The sequence below is a fragment of the Euprymna scolopes genome, chromosome 45 (assembly GCF_053919585.1).
Source record: "Euprymna scolopes isolate OS-2025 chromosome 45, ASM5391958v1, whole genome shotgun sequence".
Classification (NCBI taxonomy): Eukaryota; Metazoa; Mollusca; class Cephalopoda; order Sepiida; family Sepiolidae; genus Euprymna; species Euprymna scolopes.
In genome coordinates, this window is record NC_136526.1 from 29,068,045 (window position 1) to 29,094,812 (window position 26,768).

At 31.3% G+C, this 26,768-nt stretch overlaps 1 protein-coding gene across 1 annotated transcript in view; it reads left to right on the forward strand.

Annotated features, from left to right (window-relative positions):
• The window catches only part of LOC145269327 (uncharacterized), a 29,353-nt gene extending 20,480 nt beyond the window's left edge, over window positions 1-8,873 (forward strand). Inside the window, exon 2 of the mRNA XM_080125027.1 lies at window positions 5,769-8,873. Coding sequence (XP_079981153.1) covers window positions 6,140-6,931 — 792 coding nt within the window. The 5' untranslated portion in view covers window positions 5,769-6,139 and the 3' untranslated portion in view covers window positions 6,932-8,873. The remainder of the gene's footprint in view (window positions 1-5,768) is intronic.
• Window positions 8,874-26,768: the final 17,895 nt, after the last annotated feature.

A 26,768-nucleotide genomic window follows, 5' to 3' on the forward strand; every position in this document is an offset into this window, starting at 1 on the left:
TCTTCTATTATTAGTTTCTTGTATCTTCTTCTTCTTCTATTTTTAGTTTCTCATATCTTCTACTAATATTATTAGTTTCTTATATCCTTTCCTTCTAGTATTTGTTTCTTATATCTTCTTCTATTATTAGTTTCTTATATCTTCTCCTATTATTAGTTTCTTATATCTTCCCCTATTATTAGTTTCTTATATCTTCTTCTATTATTAGTTTTTTATATCTTTTACTTCTATTATTATTTTTGTATATCTTTTACTTCTATTATTAGTTTCTTATATCCCCTCTTCTATTTTTAGTTTCTTCTCCTTATATTATTAGTTTCTTATATCTTCTTCGTCTATTATTAGTTTATTATATCTTCTCCTTATATTATTAGCTTCATATATCTTCTACTTATATTATTTGTTTCTTGAATCTTCTTCTATTTTTAGTTCCTTATATCTTCTACTTATAATGTTAGTTTCTTCTTCTTCTACTTATATTATTAGTTTCCTGTATCTTCTACTTATATTATTAGTTTCTTGTATCTTCTCCTTCTATTTTTAGTTTCTTATATCTTATTCTTCTATTTTTTGTTTCTTATATCTTCTTCTATTATTAGTTTCTTATATCTTCTACTTCTATTATTTGTTTCTTATATCTTCTTCTTCTATTAATAGGTACTTATATCTTCTACTTCTATTATTAGTTTCTTATATCTGCTCCTTCTATTATTAGTTTTTTTTATCTTCTATTATTAGTGTCTTATATATTCTACTTATATTATTAGTGTCTTATTTATTCTACTTATATTATTAGTTTCTTATATCTCCTACTTATATTATTAGTTTCTTGTATCTTCTCCTTCTATTTTTAGTTTCTTATATCTTCTACTTCTATTATTAGTTTCTAATATCTTTTCCTTCTATTATTAGTTTCTTATATCTGCTGCTTCTATTATTAGTTTTTTATATCTTCTATTATTAGTGTCTTATATATTCTACTTATATTATTAGTGTCTTATATATTCTACTTCTATTATTAGTTTCTTATATCTTCTACTTCTATTATTAGTCTCTGATATCTTCTATTTATATTTTAAGTTTCTTTTATCTTCTACTTATATTATAAGTTTCTTATATCTTCTACTTATATATTCTACTTATATTTTTAGTTTCTTAAATCTTGTACTTCTATTTTATGTTTCTTATATCTTCTACTTATATTATAAGTGTTTTACATCTTCTACTTCGATTCTTAGTTTCTTATATCTTCTCCTTATATTATTTGTTTCTTATATCTTCTCCTTCTATTTTTAGTTTCTTATATCTTCTACTTATATTATAAGTTTCTTGTATCTTCTCCTTCTATTTTTAGTTTCTTATATCTTCTACTTCTATTCTTAGTGTCTTATATCTCCTCCTTATAATATTAGTTTCTTATATCTTCTCCTTATATTATTAGTTTTTTTATATCTTTTTCTTCTATTTTTAGTTACTTATATCTTCTCCTTCTATTATTAGTTTCTTATATCTTCTCCTTCTATTATTAGTTTCTTATATGTTCTACTTCTAATATTAGTTTCTTATATCTTCTACTTCTATTCTAAGTTTCTTATATCTTCTACTTCTATGATTAGTTTCTTATATCTTTTCCTTCTATTATTAGTTTCTTATATCTTCTCCTTCTATTATTAGTTTCTTATATCTTCTCCTTCTATTATTTGTTTCTTATATCTTCTCCTTCTATTATTAGTTTCTTATATCTTCTCCTTCTATTATTAGTTTCTTATATCTTTTCCTTCTATTATTAGTTTCTTATATCTTCTTCTTCAATTATTAGTTTCTTATATCTTCTCCTTCTATTATTAGTTTCTCATATATTCTCCTTCTATTATTAGTTTCTTATATCTTCTCCTTCTATTATTAGTTTCTTATATCTTCTTCTTCTATTATTAGTTTCTTATATCTTCTCCTTCTATTATTAGTTTCTTATATCTTCTTCTTCTATTATTAGTTTCTTATATCTTCTCCTTCTATTATTAGTTTCTTATATCTTCTTCTTCTATTATTAGTTTCTTATATCTTCTTCTTCTATTATTAGTTTCTTATATCTTCTTCTTCTATTATTAGTTTCTTATATCTTCTTCTTCTATTATTAGTTTCTTATATCTTCTTCTTCTATTATTAGTTTCTTATATCTTCTTCTTCTATTATTAGTTTCTTATATCTTCTTCTTCTATTATTAGTTTCTTATATCTTCTCCTTCTATTATTAGTTTCTTATATCTTCTTCTTCTATTATTAGTTTCTTATATCTTCTTCTTCTATTATTAGTTTCTTATATCTCCTTCTATTATTAGTTTCTTATATCTTCTTCTTCTATTATTAGTTTCTTATATCTTCTCCTTCTATTATTAGTTTCTTATATCTTCTTCTTCTATTATTAGTTTCTTATATCTTCTTCTTCTATTATTAGTTTCTTATATCTTCTTCTATTATTAGTTTCTTATATCTTCTTCTTCTATTATTAGTTTCTTATATATTCTCCTTCTATTATTAGTTTCTTATATCTTCTTCTATTATTAGTTTCTTATATCTTCTTCTTCTATTGTTAGTTTCTTATATCTTCTCCTTCTATTATTAGTTTCTTATATCTTCTCCTTCTATTATTAGTTTCGTATATCTTCTACTTATATTATTAGTTTCTTATATCTTCTCCTTCTATTATTAGTTTCTTGTATCTTCCACTTCTATTATTAGTTTCTTGTATCTTCCACTTCTATTATTAGTTTCTCATATCTTCTTCTATTATTAGTTTCTTATATGTTCTTCTATTTTTCGTTTCTTGTATCTGCTACTTCTATTATTAGTTTCTTATATCTTCTTCTTCTATTATTAATTTTCTCGTATCTTCTCCTTCTATTCTTAGTTTCTTATATCTTTTACTTATATTATTAGTTTCTTATATCTTCTTCTATTATTAGTTTCTGATATCTTCTTCTTCTAATGTTAGTTTCTTATATCTTCTACTTCTATTATTAGTTTCTTATATCTTCTACTTCTATTATTAGTTTCTTATATCTTCTTCTATTTTTAGGGTCTTATATCTTCTTCTTCTATTATTACTTTCTTATATCTTCTTCTTCTATTATTACTTTCTTATATCTTCTTCTTATATTCTTTGTTACTTATATCTTCTACTTCGATTGTTAGTTTCTTATATCTTCTCCTTCCTTATATCTTCTATTATTAGTTTCTTATATCTCCTTCTATTATTAGTTTCTTATATCTTCTACTTTTATTATTTGTTTTTTATATCTTCTACTTCTATTATTAGTTTCTTATATCTTCTTCTATTATTAGTTTCTTATATCTTCTTCTATTATTAGTTTCTTGTATCTTCTCCTTGTATTAATGTTTTTATATCTTCTACTTCTATTATTAGTTTCTTTTATCTTCTCCTTCGAAATATTCCAAACATTTTTATAGATAATAAAGCGAAGGGCAGAATAGAAGTCAGAATCGAAAACAATCGAAATATTGAATATAAACTTAAAAACAATGGTATATACTTGTCATGTCGTAGTAATGAGCATATCCAAAAATTACAAAAACTATAAGGTAGAAAATAATTATTAATGAAAAATGATTTTTAAGATAAGTGAATATTAGGGTTCACTAAATGGGCTTACGACTTTCAAAAATGTTCAGAAACTAATTACTTCCGTTGTTACAATTATAACTCTCCGTTTTCTTTTTTAGCAAAGTTTTATTTATCAATATTTGTCTTAAAATTATATTCATTAAAATTAATCTAATCTTTTTTTAATGCATGTATATTAGTTATAGGATAAATAATTTCTAAGGAGACCACTTGGAAATTTTGAAGATGTTTTCTTCATTGAAATTGCATTTTCTAATGGCTATAATATTATAAAATACATTTTATAATATTAATATATTATATTTTATAATAAGTGATATTTTATTGCATAGCGTCGTTTTTATAGTTACACAAAAATAATAATTTTCTTTCTACAAATTTTAGTTAATAACATTTTGTTAAAACCGAGAGTAATGATATCCAAACATCTAAAATATAAGTTCTGTTCCGTTTCTTTTTTACATATATAAAGTAAGTTGTATCAAAATTTTGTGTACATATAAATGCTACTGCTATTTTGTAGAATTTGTATGAATTAATTTCTTTCAGGTTATTGCATATTGGAATTGTTATGGTTGCTAAGTAACTAATTTCAAATCATTTGTGTTAAAATAATTCGATCATGAATTGCCTTTATATGAGAAACTCTCAGCTAAAATATAGTATTTCAAGGAAAGAAGCGGGTCATCTTTTGTGCTATAAATACATGTAATTTGGTTGCATTAAATATTCAAAACTAGTGAATAACCAACGATTGTTTAAAGCAAATAGAATCAATTTCTTGAAGATAGTTTGTTGCCATTTATGTTCAGTGTTATGACGCATAGAAATGAAACATGGAATGTGAAATTCGAGGACATGAATTGCATGGAGAGAATTGATATAAGAATTATATGATGCTGTGTAATGTGAGTTTAAAGACACAATATTGATGACCTCACAAGAAAATTAAATATTGACCATATAAAATGTATCAAACATTTATCAACTGAACATATAACAAATTGTTTGGAGATAACTGTAAGAGTATGCCAGTGTTGTCATTTATCTTTTTTCACCTTAATTTCTGATGAAGGAACTGTAAAATCTGCATTTAATATTGGTGTTTACAAATAATATTTGTGATTTGTTGCCACTGGTTTTGATGCTTTGTTCTATTTCTAAGCTTGAAGAATTTTGTTAGAAATAAGAGATGAATGTGAACACAGGAAAATGCCAAATAGTTTTCTCTCCTGGAGGTAAAATATATCAGTTGACAACTAAACGATTTAAGAAAATGTTTATTTGTTTTGGGATCCTTATTTGATCTTTATTATTCTCAAATAGTTACTTTGGTATCGCAAAATTAAATGAAAAAATATGAATCATGAAAAAAAACATATCAGCACATCTGAAATTAAAATTTACAATACATTGGCAGTTCCTATTGCTGTATATAAATGTTATATATATATAACATTTATATACAGCAATATGAACTGCCAATGTATTGTATATATATATATATATATATATATATATATATATATATATATATATATATGTATGTGTGAAACCTCGATTTTATTGGCAGAGATTAAGCTTAATCTCTTTGAAATGAAATTTAAGAACAAATTGTTTTGTTTAACTTTGTGAACTAGGTTGCATAATGAAAATATTAGAAAGCGCAAAAAAGGGAATAACATGGTTTTGACATACGCTTCCCTGCTATTTGAATTCAGCAATCTAAAGAAAGCAAATTAAGAAGACTTAATTCAATCACAACTACCAACGAGATGGGCTGAGCAAATATTTTTGGACTGGTATGATAGCTGAAAGAAAAGTGATGTAATTTTGGTCGAAAGATGTTTGAAGCATGCAAATATATCAGGCCAAGGATATTCTTAAAAATGTGTGTATTTTATTTAAAACTTTAAACATGAAGGACTGATGGATAGCAGAAGCTTTTGGAAAAAGAGGCACTGAACATAACTATAACAAACGTTGCAGAGTTGTAATGTTTTATTTTATATAAATTTAATGGAATTCATGACACGTTTTACATAAACAACATTAATTTAAATGACTGATCAATTTATTGTGTTGTTTTATATTAAATTCGTGTATCATCCTTTCTTTATTTGCAGATTGAACAAATTAGAACAAATGTTCCATTTCAACACAGAATCATCAATGCTGCTGGATCTTTCTATGACTGACATTAGTTTGTTAATAGGAGCACTATTTAAGAAGTTAGATCTGCTTTATTTTCTGAGAAATCGTCTTTGAGAAAACAAAGAATTTTAAAAAGACCTCTCGGCTGAAATGTCTGAATTAAAAAGTGAATGTCTGGCATCTGGTACAATACTTAATCTCCAGTTAAAACAAATTGGTAAAATAGCGATAACAGTTATTACATATGAAATTTATGTACTTAATTTAAAAAGCTGAGTATGAATACATAAAGCATGTTTCTATAAAATTTAGGTTCTGCATTTGAGTGAGTGCATGTCTTGACATGAACATGGAAACACAGAGTGAAGAGAAGCCATATTCTTGTCAGGTTTGTGATGCTGCATTTTCAAAGGACTCAAGTCTAAAAAGGCATATACGAACACATACAGGAGAGAAGCCATATGCTTGCCAAGTCTGTGGATCAGCATTTTCGGACAGTTCTTATCTTAAATATCATATGCGATTGCATACGCAAGAGAAACCCTACACATGTCAAGTTTGTGGGTCGGCATTTTCACAGAACTGTGATCTGAAAAACCACATGCGAACACACACAGGAGAAAAACCATATTTGTGTAAAGTTTGTGGATCTGCTTTTTCACAAAATAATCACCTGAAATCACACATCCGAACACACACAGGAGAGAAACCTTATTCTTGTGAAATATGTGCGATGTCATTTGCACATAAGTCACATCTACAAAACCACATACGAACACACACTGGCGAGAAACCATTCTCTTGTAAAATTTGTGGGTTTTCATTTGCAGACAATTCTTACTTAACAAGTCACATGCAAACACACACGGGAGAAAAACCATATTCATGTAAAATTTGCATTAAATCATTTTCACAAAATTCCCACCTAAAAAGCCACATGCGAATCCATACTGGAGAGAGACCATATTCTTGTGAAATTTGTGGATCTTCATTTTCACGAAGTTCAAGCGTCACTAAACACATGCGTATACACACAGGTGAGAAACCATTTTCTTGTCAAGTTTGTGGATCAACATTTGCAGAGAATTGGAAGTTAACCAAACACATGTGCAAACACACAGACATAATCGCGTAAATCAACAGAAATGACAGAGTGGGCAGATACATAAAAGAACCATTAAACCAGACATTATAATATGTACCAGCCTGAAAGAACTGCGCTCATTATTGATGTCACTGTCCCAAATGACTGTGGGCTTAGTAGAGCTGAATGTGGAAAGATAACAAAATATCAGAACTGAAAGAATGATTTAAAAACAACATGGTCCCATAAAGAAATCAAGGAACAAATAGCAGCTTCAGAAATACTTGGAAACAATCCTGAAAGACCAAACTGATACAGAATACAGATAGCAGAGATAAAGGGAACAACGTCTATTTTTAAAAGATTCCTCGGATGTAACAAGTAAAATAGTTTAAAAAAGATAGAAACAAAATTCATGTAAAGCTTCACATTTACAACTGAGATTTGTAAGTAGTTAATTATCGTCAAGAATTTATTGACAATATGCACTGCAATAATCAGTGCAACACAGGGAAGCATTTCAGGTAAATGGTAATTTACATGATTTATACTGATGAAAACGTTATAACTCATTTTTCTGGTAATGGTGTATAAAACCAGACCCTAGGTTTTGAAACATGGCGGCAGGTCTGTCAATTGAGGTATGGAAGCAACCAATGGATACAATACTTATGCTATTTTTCAAAACTGATTATTTTGGGGCAAAGTATTTAGATATTTTTGTTAGTATATTTCTTATAACATAGTTATGTTTTTTTAATATACTTATGTTTTTTTATGTATTGTTTTTAAATATACTTTATCTACCATATACTTTATGTAAACATGCACAGTTTATTATGATCGTCACTGATTAAAAAACATGTTAACTATATTTCACGTTTATTTCCCCCCCCCATAATAAAAATTTATAAAAATATGTAAACATTCTTTTGTCTAACTGTTTAGCTATTTCTATGCGATTAAAAATGCAAAATCAATGTTTACATATTTTTATATTTTTATTATAAGGGCGTAAAATAATAAATGTCAACTATAGTTAACTATAACAATAGTATTTATTTTAATCGGCAACAATTATAATAGACTGCATAGGTTTAAATAAAGTATATTTAAATGTAGTACATTTAAAAAAAAAACGTAACTATATTTGAAAAAAAAAAGTAATATGTTGGAAAAAATGTATTAACAAAATCTTGATATTTTGCCCAAATATATAAGTAAGCAGTAGTATTGTATCCATTTGGAGTTTTCCATAATTCAATTGACAGATTTGCCGCCATGTTTGAATCTTTGTGTCTCGTTTTATGCACGATTATCATTTTTTTCTTTAAACATGAAATACTTTTCTTTTTTTAATTCGATACTTTTTGACACAGCTTATTTATTACATCCTAATAAAATTATATACAATATATGATGTATATACTTTATATAATATTGCTCTGCAGTAATGATTATATTCACCAATGAAGCGAGAACTTTCTTCACATCCCAACTTCAAATATTCAATGTAATAAACTTTACATTCTTCACTAATAAACTAAAACTTTTCCTGAATTTTTTCACTTCTCATACATTGCTTTCTAACTTAGATACATACCGACTCAAGAAAAAAACTGTTTTATTTGTAAAGTTAAATCATAAAATGCCACTTGAAATTTCCATTAATGTTTATGGCTAAAATTATACATGCGTGAACAGTTATAATTATATATTTTTAAAGCAAATATTCAAGTTTAGGAAAGGCCAGATTATTTGTTTTAATTCGTTATTTTAATTTATTGTCAGCAAAACCATTAAAAATATATTAAAAAATAATTAATATCAGTTTTTATTTTGTTTGTAATATATCTGTTAAAATCTGTTATTCTTTCAACTCTAAATTCTTTTCTGTTAAAAACCATGTACACTCATTTATAAAATACCAGTTTGCCTATGTCCAATAAGCTTTTTTAAAAAGTTCAATAAAAGTTTAAAAAAGTAAAAAAAAGGTTTTAAAAAGTTCAATAAAAGTTTTTTAAAAAAGTTAGATAAATGTTCAAATGTCCATTTCATAGTTTAGTTGGAATTTCCATTAAACACTGTTTATTTTACATTGATTGTTTCTTTGTAATTTTGCAGGATCTTTGTCCTATCTGAGTTCATATATGTTGACTTCTTTGTTAGGCTTTATTCTAGGACTCTATTTCTTATAGTTTCTTTGGTAAGTATTAGAAGCTCGTGGATCAATTATGTAGATTAGTTCCATCTGGGAAGATACATTGTTTGATTTGTAGTTTGAATTGATGTTAATCTATGATATTGGACTTCATTATTATTATGTACTCTTTTGAGAACCTAGTGCAGTTAAAATCCTTACATTTGTTCCGCTTTGGCGTAACCCAAACACACTCGTTTAGCAACAAAATCCAACCCATTTACTTTTTTTTTGTAATTCTTAAAAGAAAGAAGCTTAGTCTTAGTAGCATTAAATATTACCATCCATCTACTGCTTCTATTCTATTACAGTCTGTAATGAACAAACAAACTGCAAGTTGATATATATAACTGATTTATTACCGTATGTACACATGCAGTTTGCTACTATAAAGATGGCGTTTTTCACTGTGTAGCAACTGCTATGCTTGGCTGGAATAAACACACGCATATGAAGAACACATAGGAACTTGACGTTGTGATGCAATAAACACACGCATATGAAGAACACATAGGAACTTGACGGTGTAAAACAAAAGGAACTATGCATATGAATACAGTAAACAGGCTAGAATGATCAAGAAAGCCTGTATATAAAGAATTGATCGCCAAAATCAAATCAGTTGTCTCTTCAATTTCTCCATTTCAACATGTGGGGAGGAAATTCTGTCGGTGAGAGATGTTAAAATCTCTGCAATGATTTTATGCATGGCAGCCATGAACTTTACTTGATGAAGGATTAAATTTTTTTAACAACTTTATTTCAAACTACTGTTTTTATAATATGAACACACAGATATCCATTTATATGCAACAATTAAAATTAATATTTCCTTTAACATGTAAATAGATGTCGTTTATTTCATGTTAATACTGCGATTTCATATTTTTTGTTTAATGCTGTTATTTTCCAGACACAAATTATGCATTTCAAATAACATTGCTTATAGTGACAACAAACATTTTATTAATTTTATAAATCATAACACCTGCAGTATACAGGCAGTAATCAAGGAGTTACTAGACTACAGTGGCAGACTAGTATGCCACTGTGCCAACAAATTCAACTATGCTTGGTTCCGCCTTTTTTGGTTAGACGACCCCACAGTTTGGTTCACACATGTAGAGTCCCAATTTTATACTCAAAGGATCCACAACAGATTTACCAAGCTCAACCATGTCATGGCTTCACTTTCACATGAAGTGCTGACATGTGTGACTTAATCATAGCCCAACTTGGGTCGGTTACATACAACATTTTTTAGTCAGAATTGATTAATGAACATTGGATTCACAATAAAAACGTCTCCGCCAGTTCCTTATGGAAGAGAAGCTGGGCGATAGGAAGCTGTTTCAACTCTTGAGATGGATGAAGCAGTGACTAGGTGAGAACCCACTTCAACTGGACATTTTGAAGCAGCTATTTGTCAATAGATTGCCGTTCAGAGTCCAAATGATACTCACGTCCACTCAGAGATGACACCGGTCGAAGGCTTAGCCAACTTTGCTGAGAACATTATGGAGGTTACAGTGTCAGTCTTACTAGTCAACCAAACTCCAACCCCAACCATCCCTCTAATCACTCCTGAAGTCGATGAAGACAACATGGAGAGATGTTTAAAAAGCTAAACTCACACAGGAGTTAAGCAACAGATGTGGAATCTAACTACAAGGCAGCATCTGCCATACTGTCCTCCACAGGGCGGCTTTTCTGAGAGTCAAAACAGGTACCCTCGTCAAGACAATAGTGATGATATGATATTATACTATTATCATCAGCATTACGGAGAAAACGCTGTGAAATTCTGAAAGCCCTGCGCATTTACACAAGCATCTAAATCGATGGGAAACGGCATGGCCAAGCGGTAAATGCGACTGACACCCCTGCCTGGTTTCGTACACATCGCACATTCTACATCATCATCAGGAATTCTAGCATGCATATTCTCATCGATACAGGAGCAGAAGTGAGCATTATCCCGAGCAAATTAATAAAGGAAAAACCAACACAGTCACCAGTCCTTTTATAAGCTATGAACCACTTCCCCATTCAAACTTCGGTCACAAATTGATAACATTAGACCTAGGTTTGAAACACACATTTCAATGAATATTTACGGTTGTGAAGCTCCTAATCCCGATTCTATAGGCAGATTTCCTACACTGCATTGGCATCAAAGTTGTTGACATCAAATGCGGAAGAATAATGAATAACAATACAGGACTATCAGTGCAAGGATGAATCAGCAAAAATAAATCGTATTAAAAAATGCAGAAGATGCATACACTAAAATACTTCGACGTTTTTCAAGTGTTACTGGATCTGTCTACATGAACGATACTGTCAAACATGACGTCACGCATCATATACAGACTCCTGCCAGCAAGTGCCTGTCCGAGCAGACTCCAACCCAACCGGTTAAAGGCAGCTAAACAAAAGTTCCAATACATGCTGGGTAGCATTCGTCCATTTCAAAGCAACTGGCTGTCACTACTCCACATGATACCCAAGAAGACATAGGGTGACTGGCACCCTTGTGGGGATTATAGGGTACTCAACAGCCGAACAGTACTGGATCCAATACGTCACTTGCATGATTTTTCCAATTCGCTCAACAGAAAATCAATTTTTTTCTAAAATCGACCTCGTGCACACATATAATCAAATACCTGTTGAACCCTGAAGACATCCTCAAGATTGCCATCACTACTCTATTCAAATTTTTTTGAATTCATTAAAATACATTTTGGACTGAAGAACGTGGCCCGGACTTTACAACAGTTCATAGATGCAGTCATGCATGCGTTGATTGCCTTATTGTACGTGTATATCAATGACTTTGCAAGCTCGTCTACAGAGAAGCATATTCAGTGCAACCTCGGTTGTATAAATTGATAAATCCTGATTATGGATTGGTTACCCCACCGTTCACCTGCATCTTACAATTGCATGTGTGGAAAGACCCAGATCCGCAATTCAAGGGACGTCACTCTGTCCAAACATGTTTCACTTACTTTACACCCTTTCACCCAGAGTTCAGAATTTTGTGCTTGTTTGTATGAGATAGTTTTTTTAAGTGCTTTCATTTGATCTTGGTTCTCTTTCTACATCTACTGATTTCTCTTACTGGAGTCGCATGCTGGGCATCCCCCATTCCATTTGTCATTTCTTTGTCAGGAATCAAACTCTCTTGAATATTTGCATCCGAGGTCAGTGGGGTCACCCAATCTGTGTCCAGATTTTGGATTTGGATTTCTGTTATGTGAGCTTGTTTAAAACTTAAATATGGAATCGGAAACTCAAAAACAAAATGAAACGAACTCTGTTTTTATTATTACCAGAAAAGATGTATTTTCAGCAGTCTTGCACTTACGCCCGGCAAAGTCGGAAGTAAGTACGACAACTCTAGAAGGGTCATATCAGTATTTTACACTGTTACATAAAGTAAACGAACTATATATATATATATATAACCATTTATTTAACAGAAAAATGAAAATTTTTTAAAAAGTGTATTATTGTCTTAACCGAAAAACAAACAAAATAAAACAAAATAAAATCCCCCAATGTAAACAGAAAACAGTAAAATCTCCTAAAAATGTTAAATGGTATTCTAATCGGTAAATGTCGGCACGTTACTTACGGAAAAATGATTAATTATACTGCAGAAGCAGCTGGTAAGTCACACAAGTTCTATAATTGACCCCCTCCCCCAAAAGAACGAAAAATATAAAAATGTTTGATGCTTATGTTTTTGTAAACTGCTCATGAAAACTTTGTTTCAGATCAATTAAAATGCATTAAAAACTATGTAAGACAAAAAACAAAAAATCCCCCCCACCACCAAATGTTATAATGTATTTTTTTGTAATTTTGTTTTAGACAACTTTTTCTTCTAATTTTGAATTGTCCACCAATAAAAAAATTTTTTGAAAATTCTGTATTCTAAAAAAAAATTTTTTTAAATGTCTTTCTGGCATCATTCCCCCCCCCCACTTGGAGTGCTTTTCTTTTCTTCTTGTTTTATTTCTTTTTGTATAATTTTAAATTGTCCGCGGAAGATTCGTACACCATGTGAGAAGGCAGTTTGCTACATGAAGACGCATTTAACAGCTGTCGTTTATGCTACCACACATGCACGTAGTGTAAAAACAGAAGCTGTAACATGGCGGAAAATAGTTCCTGGGTTCATGTAAACAGTAAAATTGCGATGGGGTTGATTAACAGATTCATTGTCAGCGACATCAAATACCCCTAAAAACAAATTAGGGTGGTCGGTGTTCTGTTGTAGCGTAGGACTATATTTACCAATATTGTTGTAGCGTAGGACTATATTTACCAATATTGTTGTAGCGTAGGACTATATTTACCAATATTTGTTTGTCAGTTTTTGTTTTGTTGTATCATTTACTTGAACTCCTCATTAACTCTTATCCTCGAGTATGTTTTAGCCTTGATAACTAGCGATTCATTAGGAAAAAAACTAAAACTTATCCTGAAAGACGCACTTTGTTTAAAAACTCCATAATTAACCTTTATCATCGAGTGTGTTTTATCCTTAATAAGTTGCGACTCATTAATCTTCAATTGTACATATGTCTATAGATAATCATTTATGAATTTCCTAAATACATTATATATCAACCAACCTCCGGAGTTTGTTTGCTGATGTGCTGTTGTTCCATGTAATTTTAATTCTTTTATTTGCCACTTGTGACCCCATTCCCGTCAACGAACACCCAGTCAACAGGACGACCAACTAGACGATCAAGAAGAACAGGCCTTGAGGACCATGCAACCGAGAAGAGTCCTCCAATGCCTAGACGAGGACTCACTGGGTGACGCGACGTACCAACGGTTGGCAGACATGGTTGCCCAGTCGACATAATTAATTACCCGGTGACTAGGATAGTCATAATTGGGCATCGACCCAGGGTTAAGATCATAACTGGGCCGCGATCAGAGGTTCAAGGTCGTGTAAGGTCACGTGTCAAGGTCACATACTTTTAGCGGTCCCGCAGATACCCTACTACTTTTGACTTCAAGAGATTCCTTCACCTGCAACGTCAGTCCTAAAAAATGATAGATCTTGATTATGAATTGGTTAACGCCAACTCACACCCTTACTATTTCTATTGTTAACTACTCATTTCCTATACATCATTCCAATTTATTAAATAGAATAGAGTGTATCACAAGTGAGTATCACAAAATCACATTTCGTCAAATATTTAAGTAGTTCTCTTCATGGCACAAAACGGAAAAATGATTTTTTGACACAATGAAAAGTAGCCTGTCTGCAGCATATATAACACAGTTAATTTATTTTCCCTTCAAAATAACTCAAAATATAGCCATTAAAAGCTAAATCCCTGGTAACAAAAGTGAGTACACCCCTTATAAAAACTTGTCAATATTAACATAGAACATGTCAACTCTCAATATTTTGTGTGGCCACCATCATTATCCAAAATTGCTTTTACTCTCCTAGGCATCGAGTTTACCAGAGCTTCCACTCGTCAATTATGACGTAGCGGAGCTGACGGATATTTGAGACTTTGCACACCTCCATCTTCTGCTTGTTCTATTGGGTTCAAGTCTGGAGACATGCTTTGCTAGTCCCTCATCTTTACCTCCAGCCTCTTCAGTAAAGCAGTGGTTGTCTTGGATGTGTGTTTTGGGTCATTGTCATGCTGGAACACTGCTTTCCGACCCAGATTCTGGAGGGAGGGGATCATGCTCTGCTGCAGTATTTGATAGTACATGTTGGAGTTCATGTTTCCCTCAATGAAATGTAACTCTGCAATACTTGCAGCACTCATGCAGCCCCAGACCATGAAATTCCCACCACCATGCTTTACTGTAAGCATGACATGATCTTTGTACTCCTCAAATTGATGTGCATGGCAGTCAACCCAGGGGAAGCCTCTTCTGAAGGCAATACACAAGAAAGCCTGCAAACAGTTTGCTGAAGACATGTCAACAAAACCCATAGATTACTGGAACCATGTCCTATTGTCCGATGAGACGAAATTTAATTTGTTTGGTTCTGATGGCCTTAGCATGTGTGGAGGCGACCAGGTGAGGAGTACAAAAATAATATGCCATATACTTAATCTTATAAACAATATTTCTTTTAACCAGGAGAAAAAATGAATTCATAGTCATTTGATTTTTTTTGGTCTTTTTTGCTTTTGTATATTTCCAGCTATGGGGTAATAGTATCAATAACTATAGTGGCATTCCCTATTATTTATAAATGGAAACTTTTATTTTTATAATTAGTTTCATTACTATTGCGAGAGAAATACAGAAGCAATTGTAATAGATTTTGTATAAACTACAAGGTGACTTAAATAAGTTTCCACACATTTTGGACAAGCATTTAAAATTATCGTAGATTCTTTAAAATTCAGTATGTTATTGCTACACGTTTTATGCGATGACTTACCAATATTTATGATTTCAGGTTCAAATGAACAGCTACAACAGAAATTGGAATACATCATACTAAAGCCTGATTGTCACAGCTAGTGAATTTAAAAAATGCAATCTGGATGTGAGGAGACATTTTGATATGCAATAAACTTGGAAAAATGCTACAGAAACACATGGAATGCTTCAAACATCTTTTGGACCATCTTGCATGGATTGAGGATCAGTTTTTGAGTGGCATAAGAGATTCAAGGAAGGCAAGGCGTCTATGCGGGATGATGAGAGGTGTGGGAGGAGTAAAGAAGTCAGAACACTAGCGTTGATTGGTCAAATAATTTCATGGATAAGGACCGGTATGTGTCTATAGAGACATTACACAGTTTGATGTCAGTGTGGGAACTGTATGCACAATTATCTGCAAGGAGCTGAAGATGCAGATTTGCATGAAGTTTGTTCAAGATCAGAAAGACATTGCCATGATAGTCGAGCTGATCAATTCAGATCCTGCAGTTTTTGATGCTCTGGTGACCTGCGATGAAAGCTAGTTCTACTGCTATGATCCAAAGACCAAGTCACATAGTTCCCAGTGGAAGTATGCTGGCTGTCCCAGACCCAAGAAGACCAGACAGATAAAATCCACTTGGAAGCTTATAGTCCTTTTTTGACAGCAAAGGTATGATCTACATGCACTGGGTTCCCACTGGACAGACAGTCAACAAGGAATACTATGTTGAGGTTTTAAGAGTTCAGGAAGAGATTACATTGGAAGAGGCCAGCATTCTTCAAATCGGGTCAATAGCATTTCTACCGGAGCAATGCATCAGTCTACAATTCCATCCATGCTACAGACTATTTGAGCATCGAAACATTTCCTCACCCTTTCTATAATCTAGACCTTTTTCCGTGACTTTTGGTTCTTCCCTAAGCTTAAGGAAAACCTTAGAGGCTGTCGTTATGATAAAATTGAGATGAAAAAATGCTGTGACGAGGGTCATTAACACGCCCACACAGGAAGACTTCTGTGGGGCCTTTCAGAAGTTGTTGGAACGGTACAATGCATTGCAGCCGGAGGAGATTACTTCAAAGTGGACTAGAATTCCATGTGTATACTATTAATAGAAGTGGCCATACTAAAAAGTCTGGAAACTTAATGAAAGCATCTTGTACATTAAAAAGGGTGAAAAAAATAGAAAAAAATAGAAAGAAATTTGAAATGATTGGAATGATTGGAATGCTAAATAGAATAAGTAAAATGTTTTCCCCCCAAAGATAACTCCATTCAAAAGAATATTTGTATATTTTTATTATGTGATAATTTTTATTATGTGATAATTTTTATTATGTTATAATTTATAATTTAATGTAAATTTCACTTGAATATTGTTTATCTTTGGAGTGAAAACAGTAATTTTTCACTATGATTTTATATGATAAATATGAACCACACATATCAAAATAAAAGGATTACTCTTGAAAGATTTTTTAAGAGTATTTAAGTTGATAATACATTTCTGAAAATATCTAAAAAGAAAAGAGATCAACTTAGTTTGTAATGTTAGAAAACTGTTATTCTCCAAAATGAGTTTTAGCATGTCGAGATAAATTATTTTTTTGTGAAAATGATTTACCACACACGTCACAATTATATGGCTTCTCGTCTGTATGTGTTCGCATGTGTTGAGTGAGGCTACCTTTTAGCGCAAATGACATTTCACATATTTCGCAAGTAAATGGTTTCTCTCCAGTGTGTATTCTCACATGACGAGTCAGGTATGATTTCTGTTTAAATGAAGAACCACACAATTCACAAGGGTATGGTTTCTCACCTGTGTGTTTGCGGATGTGTTGAGTTAAAGTGTTCTTCTCGGAAAATGACGTCCCACAAATTTGACAAGAAAAAGGCTTCTCTCCAGTGTGTTTTCGCATATGACTTTCCAAGTTTGACTGTTGCGTAAAAGATGCTGCACATGATCCACAAGAATATGGTTTTTCGCCCGTGTGTCTTCTGACGTGTTGGTTTAAGCTGCTTTTTGTTGTAAATGACCTCGCACATACATCACACGCATATGGTTTCTCTCCAGTGTGTGTTCGCAAATGATTTTCCAAGTCAGACTTTTGTTTAAATGAATTCAAACAAATCTCACAAGAATATGACTTCTTCTTACGTTTCTTCTCGATTTTCTTATCATTTTCTTCAGGCTGGGGATGAGGCATCCTACTAGATGCGAAACATTCATTCGTTAACTTAACAACACAAGTATGTCTTTGAATATGCTCCTTTATATTACTTTTCACTGAAAATGGCATCTCAGATATTTCATAGGAATGTTTCTCTCCAAAGTATGACTCCCTATGGCTTCTCATGTTTGACACTTTTCGAAACGAGGTCTCACACATTTTGCTAGTGTATAGTCTATCTCTTGTGTCCCTGATTTGATGTGGCAGTTTTACATTTTCAGAAAATTTGCTTCCGAATAAAATACCTTCTTTTCAATCTGTACTTCTGTATAATGCCTCGACATTTACATGTAGCAAAATAAGATTTCTGATATTAAATATTTCATCCGTGAGAATAAATTCTTTACAAAAAGTCATCTACACACAATAAAAGAATATGGGATTTACATAAATTACCAATTTTATTTTGATTTCTCAGCAAAGCAAGTGTCATTTTTATCAGAAAAATAAAAATTATATATATCAGACAGTTAAAATTCTTTTTATATATGTAATATTGCAAGGGTGCAATCTGACTTAATTAAAAAGTATAGAATCTAGTATTAGTTAGTATGAACTATTTTGTATCCCCAGATAAATCAGGAGTTTTTTTAATCAATGTTGATCGAATTGTTCGCATCTTTTTACATGCACCAGGATTTCAGTCTTCCACCGATTTTCCATTGTTTCAGTTAGAAATTACCATCCATTGGACTATTTATATTATAAAATCATCTGTAAGAAACAAAAGAAAATATACATACATTATGATATGCAATTTGTAAATGTAAATATTTAAATTCCAAAATTAAGACTTAATTTTATGCAAAAATACATTTGCTATTTTGGAAAATATACTATTTTAAATATTTTTTTCATTCATTTAATGTCTTTTCAGATTTTCTAAAAAAAATTAATACTTTAAAAATCAAATAAAATACATATTATATACATTTGAAGCCAAAATAACGCATTATTACAAAATAAACAGACATTTATTTTATTTGAAATTTATGCTGAAATTCATAAATATATGTCGAAGCAAAACTTCATCTTCAGTATGTCTTTTTGCCATGTTGTTGGAGCAGAGAATCAGAAAGTAGAAGTCTGTTTGTTGTTTTTACGGTAGGTTTTTTAAATCTCGGAACAGTGCGTTGGTCACGTGGCATTTATGTTAAGATTTTTGTTCCTTTGTTTTGGCTTCAAACGTATATAATATATATTTTATTTTATTTAAAATCAACCAGTGCTTCTAAGAAACAAAAATCTTTTATTTTTATGTATTCATTGATTAACCTATTCTTACTAAAGAAATGATATATTTTATAAGGAATTAATGTTTCATTTTCAATACTCTCTGTCTGCCATATATTTGCATATATTTTCTATATAATAAAGGTGTAAATGACGACTTTTATAATTTTATAATAAACTCCAACAATCATATATATATATATATATATATATATATATATATATATATATATATATACGTTTTATTTTTTATTACCGTATCTTTCTGTTAAGTTACATTATTGTTTCAGCTACTTGGTCGTTTTTTTGGCCGTCTGTAGCATCCTCAGACTTTTACTAATGTAACTTTACAGAAAGATACGGTAATAAAAAATAAAACGCATATCTGCTCTACAACGGTATTGGGCACTTTCTTCAGTTTTTATTAATTACCATTTCCATTATATATATATATATATATATATATATATATATATATCCTGAAACTATATTATTTATTCCTTTTTTGATTATAGATTTCTTCTTGGCGATGATATTGTTATGTGGAATATGTTGTAAAATTATAAAAAAAAATAAAAACACAAAAATGTCTAATATTAATGCAAGGTTTATATCTAGTATGCATCCATTCCAAAGATTCACATTGTACTAGAAAAAAAAACGTTGCATCTCTCACGCACATATACAGCATATCAACTTATATCTTGATGTAACTTCTAACACGACTAAAGCAATACTTTTTTTTATTTAAAATGTTTATTAACAAATAAATATTCCTCGTTTATTAGACTGACAATTAATCTCACTTAATAAAAACTTAGAAATTAATCTCACTCAACAAAAAGAAAGTTTTTGCAGTTTCCCAACAGGTTATATCAATTAGATAATGGAAAGACTAATTCACTGTGAGTAGAAAGTACTAAATATGCCTTAATAACTCTGCACCCTTGCAGAAATTAGTCTACAAAGAGTCAATAAACACCAGAGTTCTGATAAAACGTGACCTTTTTTTTTAATTAAATGTTCAACAACAAAACCAAAAGAATAAACTTGCTAAAACTCTGTGGCAAACAAGAAAATAGAGATGGAATTTCCATTGTAATGCTGCTGCTGAATGTATTCTAAAAGAAACCATTTACTTTTGTTCATCGAAAATTATCAGGCATGGCTCAGTACTGAGTCTAACAATTTCTCACTGTAATTTGTATTTCTATCAAAGTAAAATTGTTTTAAACATATTTTTCAGTTTACTATAATTTCTATATTGTCTGTAAAATTTAATCTTTGTGAAACAGTTCATAAATGATTTACATATATTTGTAAGTAATTAATACCATGTTAAATAAACCAGAGCTTGAAGTCTATATCCTCAGATTTTCTTGTAACTAGCACTACAGATAGCGAGTATAAATTAAAAAAAAAAACATGCTGAAAAATTGTGCATGTAACTCTAAGTGATTTCCTTTTTACCATTTTGCATAAACCTTCCTGGAGATTGCCCGGATGACATTTCAATACTTACATTTTCTTTAACATTTCAGTTTGGAACATGATGTGATGCTGAAAATTAACCCATATAAGTTTTTGAGCAGAAGAATCTAGAAATATAAACAGATTTGCTAATAACTGAAGATTTTATGTTTTCACGTTTTTTATTTATTGACTGATAGGATACCGAGTTGTTTTTTTCTCTTTGAGATTCATGCCAACACTATTAAGTATATCAGACCCAAATATTATAAAAAGTTCAATTACTTATTTAAACTTAGCTCTTTTTTTCTGAGTGTTCAGAAATATGCTATTGAGACAAGCAAATATGTGAGATTAATCTAAATTTATGAAAAAATTGATATTGAAATAAGTTTTAGAACGATGGGTCTGTATTTGCTAGGGTGTTGTGTTTCACTAGTTTTGGGTACGATTTTTGTATCACCTTTTAACAAATACGCTGCTGTGGCCTCTTCACCTTTAACTAGTCTAAAGAAGCAACTGCTATAATGACTTTGAAGTTGCTTAAATCAGAAATTGTAAAATTCTGTAGTTCTGGAATTTATTCAACATTTGTTTTATCATTTTTTTTCATTTGTTTATCATTATTTTTTGTTGTTTCGGTTTCTGACATTTCTGGTTTGTTTTCATAGCTTTTAGCAACAGCCAAGATCCCTTTGGCCTCTTGCTGGTATTTACAGAGTAACCCTTCCAGTACTTCTCTAGCTCTTGATTTTCTAACAGCATTCTCCTTTTTATTTTTGGAATCCTTTGAGATGAGGCATCATAATTTGTGCATTCATTTTTTCATAGATTTCTATCCTCATCATGTTGTTGTTTTATTATGTTTCTGCCAACTCAGCCTCGAATTCACTACAACGGGATAGGAATACTGAGTCTTGTGTCTTATCTCCAGTAATTACTGCCTTCCATAGTTGCTGTCTCAACAAGAAACAGCAATAGCATTCCATTCTCAGAAACTAAGCATTTCTATCCAATAGCAGTTTGAAGTTGAAGTCCAATGTAAACCAATTTAAAGTCCAAAGTGCAAGTCCAATGTAAACCAATTCAAAGTCCAATGTGCAAGTTCAATGTAAACCAATTTAAGGTCCAAAGTGCAAGTCCAATGTAAACCAATTCAAAGTCCAATGTGCAAGGGACAGGAAAGCGGTCTGATCAATACACACACAGACATGGTGACACACCACCAACACGATCCAGCGTACACAATTACCAACCGGCCGTTCTTTCCTCGCCCTTGCCTTCCAAAACGACCTAAATTTATAGGTCGAAGACCAACTGATTTGCATATATGCATGAGATTTTGCGAGAGTTTCCGAGATCATACCATATGCTGTCGGCGCCATCTTGGGATTCTTTTCTTATCCTAGCTTCGCAACGATGACAAAGCACATACGCACACCTAGGTCGTTTGAACGGTAAGCCCTTATTTTCACAGCTTTTGCCACACTGCCCCCTGATATCATTATCACAGAGGGGGCAAGGAGGCAGCGACCTCCTTCTTCGGGTGCTTCTACGGAGGGGCAGACAGGGAGCCTCGTCTTCAGTTGAGCTCCCGTCTGCGGTCTGGGGATCAGTGAACCGGAGGCTGCTAATTTCAGTGCTGTCGTCATCCGATGAAGCCGGCGTATACCAGAATGATGGTTCACTGGTCGTGGAACTCGTTTCACTTTCGTCACCGAGCAGCGGCTGCGCCTGTGATGCCAATCGCAGGTCCCTGATGTGTCGGGGCACCTCATGAATCCGCACGGCTTGCGGGCTGATCACCTCGGTAACATGCCCGGTTCCATAGCGCGTGGTGCATTTGCCGTGGGGGTTCTTACCCCAGATGACGTCTCCCACTATGATACTATCTCGTGTCGCCTCTGGCTCGGGTAGAGGGCTGGCCTCTAACCCTTTCACCCTTTGTGGGCAGAAGTAGAAGAACATTTCTTTTGTGTGAGCAGAAGTAGAAGAACATTTCTTTTGTGTGAGCAGAAGTAGAAGAACATTTCTTTTGTGTGAGCAGAAGTAGAAGAACATTTCTTTTGTGTTGGCAGAAGTAGAAGAACATTTCTTTTGTGTGGGCAGAAGTAGAAGAACATTTCTTTTGTGTTGGCAGAAGTAGAAGAACATTTCTTTTGTGTGGGCAGAAGTAGAAGAACATTTCTTTTGTGTTGGCAGAAGTAGAAGAACATTTCTTTTGTGTTGGCAGAAGTAGAAGAACATTTCTTTTGTGTGAGCAGAAGTAGAAGAACATTTCTTTTGTGTTGGCAGAAGTAGAAGAACATTTCTTTTGTGTGAGCAGAAGTAGAAGAACATTTCTTTTGTGTTGGCAGAAGTAGAAGAACATTTCTTTTGTGTGGGCAGAAGTAGAAGAACATTTCTTTTGTGTGAGCAGAAGTAGAAGAACATTTCTTTTGTGTTGGCAGAAGTAGAAGAACATTTCTTTTGTGTGGGCAGAAGTAGAAGAACATTTCTTTTGTGTTGGCAGAAGTAGAAGAACATTTCTTTTGTGTTGGCAGAAGTAGAAGAACATTTCTTTTGTGTGAGCAGAAGTAGAAGAACATTTCTTTTGTGTGAGCAGAAGTAGAAGAACATTTCTTTTGTGTTGGCAGAAGTAGAAGAACATTTCTTTTGTGTGGGCAGAAGTAGAAGAACATTTCTTTTGTGTTGGCAGAAGTAGAAGAACATTTCTTTTGTGTGAGCAGAAGTAGAAGAACATTTCTTTTGTGTTGGCAGAAGTAGAAGAACATTTCTTTTGTGTGGGCAGAAGTAGAAGAACATTTCTTTTGTGTGGGCAGAAGTAGAAGAACATTTCTTTTGTGTGAGCAGAAGTAGAAGAACATTTCTTTTGTGTTGGCAGAAGTAGAAGAACATTTCTTTTGTGTGGGCAGAAGTAGAAGAACATTTCTTTTGTGTGAGCAGAAGTAGAAGAACATTGTGTTGGCAGAAGTAGAAGAACATTTCTTTTGTGTGGGCAGAAGTAGAAGAACATTTCTTTTGTGTTGGCAGAAGTAGAAGAACATTTCTTTTGTGTTGGCAGAAGTAGAAGAACATTTCTTTTGTGTGAGCAGAAGTAGAAGAACATTTCTTTTGTGTTGGCAGAAGTAGAAGAACATTTCTTTTGTGTGGGCAGAAGTAGAAGAACATTTCTTTTGTGTGAGCAGAAGTAGAAGAACATTTCTTTTGTGTTGGCAGAAGTAGAAGAACATTTCTTTTGTGTTGGCAGAAGTAGAAGAACATTTCTTTTGTGTGAGCAGAAGTAGAAGAACATTTCTTTTGTGTTGGCAGAAGTAGAAGAACATTTCTTTTGTGTTGGCAGAAGTAGAAGAACATTTCTTTTGTGTGGGCAGAAGTAGAAGAACATTTCTTTTGTGTGGGCAGAAGTAGAAGAACATTTCTTTTGTGTGGGCAGAAGTAGAAGAACATTTCTTTTGTGTGGGCAGAAGTAGAAGAACATTTCTTTTGTGTAGGCAGAAGTAGAAGAACATTTCTTTTGTGTGGGCAGAAGTAGAAGAACATTTCTTTTGCACTGATGAGCAGTGAAGCAGCAAAACAGTACTGTATGTGGATGACTATATATATATATATATATATATATATATATATATATATATATATATAGATGATTCTTGTGAATGCATGATTCACATCTTAATATGATTTCGCTTTATGCCCCTCACCCTTTTCTTTCTGTTTAAAGCAGTTGCATGCCACATGGAGTGTATTCATTATTCAGGTATCAGGAAGAGTTTGATATACATTAGATACTTCCAGACATTAAATGTCGCAACAATGTAATTTCACTCCTTCTTTTAACCCACACTGACTGGGAATTCACCACAGTAAAAAATGGATATGGTCTTAAAGAGGCAAAAATATCCAAATGTGTGTGACACAAAAATAGTCATAATTTTCTTATTTTTAATCAGATTTTAAAATTTTATAAAGATTTTTTCTTAGATCATAAAATTTTTTCTATGTATGCCATTATTGAGATATGTTCAGGGATCAAAATTATTTCATAATGGCTTCAGATTGTTCTAAGATTTTATTTGCCTGGTAAAATTTTTTTACCAACATAAAATTAAAATGATTTTAAATAATCATAGAAATATAACTTGAAATATTAAAACAAAACAATATTCGGGCTATGAATTGTTGAAATTGTTTTTTGTATAAAAGTTATTGATTATTCTTTAGTGAATAAATATATTATATTAATTACGTTTACAGACTCTTGACACAATTAATGTATATTGAAATTGTTTACCAACTATTTTTATGTGTTGCTAGCAAAACCTTCAAAGAAATAATCTAAAAAAGATCACAGCGTAAATGTTTTACAAGTTGTCGCCGTGCAGAGGGAAACGACTTTCGTTTACTAAGAAATTTGTTCATTTTTTCATCTCATGATTTACGACGCAATATATTTTTTTAATAATAAAAAAAAAAAGCTGCAACAATTTTTTTTAATGGAACAAAGTTGATGACATTAATAATGCAAAAAAATGTTTTTACGAAAACTATTAAGAGAAAACCAACGAATCCACGATATTTTCATTCGATGAAAACATTTAAAATAGAAGTTCAGTTAGTAGAGTGCTTACTGCTTGTCTCGCATGCAAGAGGCTCGGGTTTTGAATCCTGAGTTCGGATAGGTCTAACTGATGAGCCCAAATGAGGGCGAAACTCGAGTCTTGGACTTCCGGTTCGTTGGCCCTTCATCTCATGGCTCGTGTGGGCTGCGACGTTGTTTGGCTGTGGAATTTATTATATATATATATATATATATATATATGCAAATATGTATTTCAGCGGCGTAAATTATTTGACAGACAAAAAAATTATAAAAAATCATTTATTTTTATATAAAACACATTATTAGACACTAAGGCTGAACTAAAACCCAAAATAAACCATTAATTTTTATTATTTTATTCACATTTTTGTCATCTTGTTTTGAAATTTTGGCCTTTCTAAGGTTTGCCAGATTGGCCTTTTTGAGGCCAAATTTGGCCTTTTTACGCTCTTGCATGGACCATGGTTCCACACAAATACACGTTTGCCCATATATGTGTGTGTTTTTTTTGTGTGTGTGTGTGTGTGTGCGCGCGCACGCGCGCGTGTGTGCGCGCGCGCACGCGCGTGTTTTACAAAACATACTTTTCAGACAATTGTAAAAAAGATTTAAAAATACTCACTTTTTATACTTTTCTTCAAACGAGCATAGGATTTTCTAAAGAAAAAGTTATGTTATTGTTAAAACGCAAAATTCACGATAGGCACCGGATGTGAAGGTTCGCAGAAAATGGAATTTCACGTAACAGAAAAAAAAAAAAAACATTTCGCAATTAAGTTTTAATTACATGTGAAAATATTATTAATCTTTTTGGCGATTATCAGGTTTCGTGTTTGTGTGTGTTTTTTTTTTATTTTTGTGAGTGTGTGTGTTTTTTGGGGTTTGTGTGTGTGTGTGTGTGTGTGTGTGTGTGTGTGTGTGTGTGTGTGTGTGTGTGTGTGTGTGTGTGTTCCGGTTTCGGCTGACCGTTGGCTTTACGGTGAATACCCCACAAAAGTTCCTTCTTATTAATATTTACGTTTTCCAGTTTTAAAATAAATAAGCGATCTATTTTTAATAAAATGTGTTATAATGAAAATAAATATTCCTTTTGAATTGTTATTTTAAAGAATGATTTGATTTGAAAAAAGTTCAAAACATTAAAAATAGTGTGCTATAAAAAATCGTTTCATATTCCTTTTGAAAAAAAAATCCAAGTACAGAATATTTATTTACGTAACCTAGTTTCTGTGCATTATAAATAGTATAACATTTCAAAGTAAAAAAAAAAAAATATTATTATAAAATTATAATAAAAATATATTTTTATAAAATTATAATAAAAAATATTTTTTATTAGAAATTTATAATAAAACATATATTTTTATTACTAATAAATTATTATAAAAAATATAATTTTTATTAGAAAATTATAAGACAATATATTTTTATTACTATAAAATTATAATAAAATATACATTTTTTATTACTATAAAATTATAATGAAAAATATTTTTTATTAGAAAATTATAATAAAAAATACATTTTTCTTACTATAAAATTATAATAAAAAATATATTTTTATTAGAAAATTATAATAAAAATTTTTTTTTATTACTATAAAATTATAATAAAAAATATACTTTTATTACTATAAAATTATAATAAAAAATATACTTTTATTACTATAAAATTATAATAAAATATATTTTTTATTACTACAAAATTAT